Source organism: Mercenaria mercenaria, unplaced genomic scaffold (assembly GCF_021730395.1).
Source record: "Mercenaria mercenaria strain notata unplaced genomic scaffold, MADL_Memer_1 contig_1237, whole genome shotgun sequence".
NCBI lineage: Eukaryota > Metazoa > Mollusca > Bivalvia > Venerida > Veneridae > Mercenaria > Mercenaria mercenaria.
The window spans coordinates 34,424-41,488 of NW_026459218.1; the positions used below are offsets into that span (position 1 = coordinate 34,424).

General features: G+C 37.5%; 1 protein-coding gene across 1 annotated transcript; it reads left to right on the forward strand.

The window, feature by feature from the left end:
• Window positions 1–761: 761 nt before the first annotated feature.
• On the forward strand, window positions 762–1,112 carry LOC123540135 (uncharacterized). The gene has a single exon (XM_053532427.1). The coding sequence runs from the start codon at window positions 762–764 to the stop codon at window positions 1,110–1,112; it is 351 nt and encodes a 116-aa protein (XP_053388402.1).
• Window positions 1,113–7,065: the final 5,953 nt, after the last annotated feature.

Genomic DNA, 7,065 nt, shown 5'->3' on the forward strand with positions numbered 1-7,065 from the left:
CAATAATATGATGTTAAAGAAGATTTTGATAGTTTTCTAAAATATGTGCCAACATTTTCAATGACCATCTAGAGTTTTAGAACCTGTAAGGTACTTTTTGAGAAGGCTGCTTAAAAATCATAAAAATAAGACGTTTAAGGGTCCATTTTTACATTTTGGGTATCAGACATTTTTGATAAGCCTACAGAGTGCACTTTAACGTAACCTAGATGCCCACCGGAAATGAAGTCATTAAATTTCAAAGTCATCGTACAGACTCGGGACCGGTATCGTTAGAAAGATCTTTTCAAGTAGGTTCCGAAAATATGTACTATTATGGGTCTATCTCTATCCGTTTTCCAGATATTGAGGTTAAAACCGGAATCATTCATCCGGAAATACCCGGTTTCATGCCTTTATTATTAAAGATGACCTAAGCATGTTGGGTATCTAACCGACATAGGAGTTTTAGGATTTACCAATTATCCAAGTCAGAAGATCAGAGTAGTGTACACCAAAACAAAGAAGAAGACAACTTTTGTGATTACTGCCTACCCTATTGACTCAAGGATTTATTGATAGGACATGTTTGGGCTTGTCTGTCTATAAATAGATATGACATCTGTTTCTAAAAATAACTACCAATGGAAGTAAGGAATACCTATAAATAGACATCCAATCAAATATTCGTATTTATGGACCAATCAAATGCGAGCTCATTGTATATAATACGCTGGAATATTTCTTCTCGTCATTAGAGTTTTGATACTCAACCAAGAAACATGGCAACTTCCAGATGTTATTTCGCTCTGGGAAATGATCGTTATGTGCAGGTAAATGAATGGAAAGGAGAAATGAGAGTTGACATTAGGGAGTGGCAAGGCGACAAACCAACTAAGAAAGGTATCAGTTTAACGTTAATGCGATGGAAGAATTTTGTAGATCAACTAACCTATGCGGATAAGGTGTTACAAGATAAACAGTCCTATTGGAGTCACCTTGGAGGTAATGTTTATTGTAACATAACAGAAAACAGTGTATGCGTGGACATAAGGCAGCATTGGAAGCCAGAAAATGAAGTGGTACCGACAAAGAAAGGCATATGTTTACGACCAAAAAGTATGTCTGTTTGAAAGAAGTGGTGTCACAGATAGGAAGGACGCTCCCTGAATTAGACGCAGTGGTACCCTGTTACTTACAAAGTGATCACATGAATCAGCTGGGGGCGCTTCAGTGCACAGAATGTAATCCAAATGATTGTGGGAACTACTGAGGACATATTCTAAAAATAACAATGATGTATGATATCTAAAAATAGCAACCAATGTGGCAAAAGTTCTAGAAATAGATACCAATCAGAAATCGGTTTGAATGTATATAAACGTATGTATTACAACCTTGTATCATTAAGAAAATGAACGCCATCGACTTCTCGCCCCTCAACAAAAATATGGAATATTATGAAAACAGACTGAAGACGTTCGATACATACCCGAAACAAATGCTACCCAATAAATACGAGTTGGCAAGTGCCGGCCTGTTTTACAGCGGAAAATCGGACATGTGTGAATGTTTTCGATGTCACGTGAAGTTGAGCGCTTGGGAAAGGGCGGACTGTGCATTGAAGGAACACTTTAAATGGTCTCCAAACTGCGAATATATAAGAATAGTGGGAGCCCTCAAAAAATTTACAGTATAGTGGCTTTGGAACAATAACAGCAACGAGACCATCTGGTGGGTTTTGGAGCATTCATTAAACCCTACTACAGGGCAAATTTATTTGTCAATAATAGATGCATACAAATAACGCAACAAACTTATAAAAACAAGATAGTTTGCATTTGTTTATATACTGTGCCCAATGATAATGGCTGGATTAAAAGCAGTATCAGTTTAGACAAGAATATTGTGAAGCTGCTGAACATTTACTTGATATTTTGGAACAGTATTTAGAAAGCTCTAGAACAACACCTACCCTGTATTCTACTGTATTATAATATATTAATAACAACTTTGTAAGAATATGCTCTATATTTGTTGTAACTTTGTATGAATATACTTGTTATATGTTATCTATAATAAAAGATGTCTGACTGGAAGGAGTATTTATCTTCTCTGTATTTTGACCCCAAACACCCCGCTAGTTTTTCGGGTGTTGAAAAAGTGTACCAATATATCAAGTCCGAAGGTAAATATAAAATTGGAAGACATAGAATAAGAAAATGGCTTCAAAGTCAACGTCTTATTCCCTGACTAGAGGGGCCAGACGAAAATTTCCTCGATCTCGTGTAATTGCCCCAAGGGGATAGACAGCCAATGGATATGGATCTAATGGACATGGTTGACTTAGCCAAACAAAATGAAGGCTACAAATACGTGTTGGTGTCCATAGACATTTTCTCCCGTTTTGCTTATTGTCATCCCATTAAAAGTAAAAAAGGGATTGATGTAGTAAGCGCATTACAGCAAATACTATCTGGCCCACGAAAACCGAATACGGTGAGAACCGATAGGGGTATGGAATTTAGAAGCAAGGAGGTCAATAAGTATCTTCAACATGAAGGAATTCATCATTTCTACGCACTTAACACTGAGACAAAGGCTAACTATGCTGAAGCATTAATCAAAAATCTAAAGCACAGGCTATTCAGGTACATGTTACATAACAGAACACAGCGCTATATAAGTGTCCTCCAAAAAACATTAAAAGGATATAATCGTACAATTCATAGGAGCCTCGGAAAGAGACCCTTAACATAACGAAAAAAATTTGAAGGAGGAGATTTAAGGCTTCAGCAATATTTACTTAGGACCAAAGGGGTAAAACAAAACTAATCAAGAAAAAGTAAAAAGTTCAAAATAGTCAAACGGTGCGCGTATCTCACGTGAAAAGTGTGTTCATAGGGAAACTCACAAAAATGGAGGGGTTGAAATATTTAAGATTAAAACGCTTTTTCAAAAGAAAAGGGTTAATACCTGTGTATACTCTGGCTGACTGAGATAATGAAAATCAGTTAAGAGGGACATTTATTGAACAGGAAATACAAGCGGTCAACGGGGGACGAAACCACAGAGTAACCGTTTGAAAAATACTAAAGAAAAGAGTTTCGAAACAAACAAAGACAAGTCCTTGTAAGGTGGTTACACTGGCCAACAAAATACGATAGTTGGATTCCCGAAAAAGACGTGACGCAGTACTCCTAGACCACGTGATCTGACTTGTATTTTAATTGACAGATAAGTTTAAATTTTATCTTCATTTTATAGCCGAGCTATTGGAAAGTCAACACTATGATTATCACCAACGTTGTGTTCATTTGCCCATTTGGACTGTGCTATTGATTTGGGGCGCTTGTTTATCGTATATCAAACGCTGTTACGATCCTATAACATTTCCAGGACTGATCTGGAAACACAAGACCATAGGAGGAAATCAACGGCTTTATCACTGTAATGGAAAAGCGACCAGTATTCAGGAGGGGCGTCAAAGACTACGACGTTATGCCAGACGTAACAGCGATTAGGGTACACAGTGTGTCTGAAAGAGATCAAATGTCTAACAGTGTCAGCCAGTCACACCTTAAGTACCGCCCAAAGACTTAAATCAGTTGGTAAAAGAAAGACAGACCGTGTATAAACCCGAACTATTTTCAGCGGTAAATTTTAAAAAATGATGGAGTCAGTTTTTGTTGTTTCACAGGGGTAAAGTGGTCATTACTGGAACAAAGATCACACTCAACTAGATGAGTGGTCTACCCGTCTTAATTGAACTGGAACTCTACACTCGAAAAAAAGGAGTGAGAGTAACAAAACCCAAATAAACAAACATGAATCAGTCTCAAGTGAAACCTTTAAACTCAAATTTCTTCTCCAACTGAAAGTTGCTACTGTACAGATAGAAAAACATGATCATCAATATGACGACGAGTCAAAGCAGGCTATAGCTCAAGTGGCCAAAAGAGGATCAAGGAACGATTAATCCAGCAAGAAGATATGTACAGTTACTTGAAAGGAAAAGACTTTTGCTACGGTCTCGGGCTTCTGGAAAAACGTATCATTAACTAGAAAGAAAACATTGTTAAGACGCCTTTCACTCACTTATACCCGTATTGTTAAAGAGCTTCCCCATCTTTTTGACACTATTCTGGACGAAGTCAGGACGAACAGAGAAGCGTAAGAAGCCAAATCAAACGAATACAAATGAAAACAAGACCAACTTTTACCTTTATCTTAGCAGTAGGGACCTCAAACATACTAGAACAACCAACTCTCAGATTTTTACATTCAGTTTCCCAAGTCATACATTTTTAGAGGATCTTTGGACATGCGCTGTGACTGAAATTTCACTTACCTGCGATTTTACACCGAGAAGAAAAAGACTGTTTTTATGCTGCGATATTGTACAAAGTCTTACGTTAGAGACACTTTATTGCCCGTACTAAGAAACATAGAGATAGAAACCAGATACAAGAAGCTTAAATCTATAGAATATAGTCGTCCTGTATACCTGCCTGTGACTGTGAATTACTTTAATTCGGTGAGATTGTATTGAAAGACGAAGACTTACACCGGGGAAATTTTAAAAAGCAAACGATCTTCACTGCGTATTGCATTTTTAAGAAGGTATGGGCTCCATAGAAGTGTACGATTATAAACAAGAAAAATGGGTACCGGATAAACCGGACCCGGAAAAATGGATACAACATTTCAAAGACCTCAGGGATAGTAGGCCTCGTTCCTAGTGTGGCATTTAATGGCGATTATGCACACAACCCATTCAACTTCAAGCATTATAACTGTAGTTCCATCGGCCTATACGTCGATGGACAAGCCATGCCTTCACAGCCGATGCAACCAAATTATTCGGCGATCAATACACGGAGTGTTACAGAACATTGACTCTGTTTAGGAACGACATTAACATTTCAGACCAAGATTATAAGAAGGATATTGTCTGACGCTATTGATGTAGATCCTTACTACTCATTTAGCACTAAAAAGAAGGGAAAATGTCCGACTAGAAATCAAATTTGCTGAGGCATTACCAGAGAGTGTGACACTGATTATGTACGCCACATTCCCAGAAGTACTCCATATCACAGTGCCAGGGGATCTATTTCAAATGAATAATATAGAATTTGAACGTTTACTCATAGGATATCCAGTAACCAAATGCGCCTCTGATAAAATTAAAGTTCAAAAGGACAGTTTGTTATTTCAAAACACGGATACAGTGATGGACCGGAAAGCACTGGGTCATTTTTTATTTTCCGATACAAGGACCTTATGAATTCTTTGATTCTCTAGGAAAAATCCCAAACGACTACGATGTCGGCTTTGAAACCATATTAACAAACGAGTTACTGGATGATTCGTTGATCCTTTTTCAAGACTCTAAATGGGACACCTGTGGACTTTATTGCGTGTATTACGACATGACTAGATGTACAGGAATGACTTTAAAAGACATTGTAAAACCCTTTTAATGTGTATGATAGAAAATGGAATGATACCTACATTGACAGAATTGTAAACAAAAACAAACTATAAGAAACTTTTTATATTCGTTTATTTTGTATGTATATAGCAATAAAATAGAAATAAAAAACAAAATATTGTCTTTGTTTAAAAACGAGATCCAGTCTATATTTGTTTAATGAGTCTTTTTAGTTTTTTTTCTCTTTCTTGATTCGCGCGTTCCCCCGGTGGATTTAATGAGGTTCTGGTCACTTTAGAGATATGGGCTAAATCATCCTTTGTTTCCCAATCCGTGTACTTGAACTGCGCATACGCTGATATTTTTCATAGGGAACCCAAAAATAAACTTCTCCATTTTTGTAGAAACAGGTTCCAAATAGACAAAAGCAATTTCCCCCAAAATATTGACCGTTCGTACCTTATGTTGAATGGCTTCTTTCTTTTGTTTGAATCCAATTTTTCTGTTTCCCAAAAGATGAATGACCGTCTTTGACGTTTAAGACGAGCTTTTCAGAACGTGTCAGACGTATTTTAAACCTGAGAATATTGTAGGCAATCGAGTGAGTGCTTTCAGTTGATTTCTAGTAACTGTACTCAACAGTGCTTTCCTTTGCGACGCTGTAGGTACACAAGTAAGTTTAAGAAATGACGTTGCTGTTTGATTAGTTCAACCATGGTTACTCTTACGCTGATTTCGTCTTCCTTCTTACTTAATTTATAAACGATAGGGTCCCTTCTCCCGGAAAAATAGGGTTCTTAGACGATATTTATCCTCGGCATGAGGGCTCATATCCACCAAAAAAAACCGTGTTTTGTGCTTAACGCATCTTGATTTGGCTTTCATAATCCCTTTGTTTTACCAGGGTAGAGTTGACGTCCTAGAATGCCCCCTGTGATATATCTCTCAAATTTTTCATAAGCAGCAATTACCATGAATTCAAAGCAATCGTTCTGGCGTGTTTACCTCCAGGGTATAGGTTCTGGGTAATCAGTATGACAGATACTCTCCTATGGTGACAACATTGCGTGAAAAGCAACTCCATGTCTTTGTTTTGCATTACTTCGTGCATATATCATCAAAAATAATCAACTTGTCCTCTTTTCACGGGTAAAGTCATCCACCTCTTCACCTGTTGGCAGCCTTGTTTACTATAAAAGTTTGGAATAGACCTTTCCATGTCGTCAAACAAGTCTTTGATGTATACCGTAACAGTATAATACGTGCAAGGTGGATCTCTCGAATACATGTCTTTTAAATGTTTCAAAAAGTTATACACCCGTTGCGTTTTACCACTTCCAGTTTGACCACAAACATATACGGAACAAGGTTCGAAAGGTACAACGATTTCATTATTTCTTTAGTTTAGGGACTTGGCAATGGCTACCCGATACAACTGCTTAGTAAACTTATCCACAATTCGCTAGTGCCGTTTTGGAGGGATAGGTTGACAATTGAGGTGATGATTATTACATACACAATGATCATTTTGGGAAAAGTAACGATTTTCTGCTTGTGGAACACGAGTTCCTAATAAATGCCAACGATCGCCATCGGACCGTTTTCGTCTTCCATTGGAATCAGGGGAAACGTTAAAGGTTTCCCTTTCA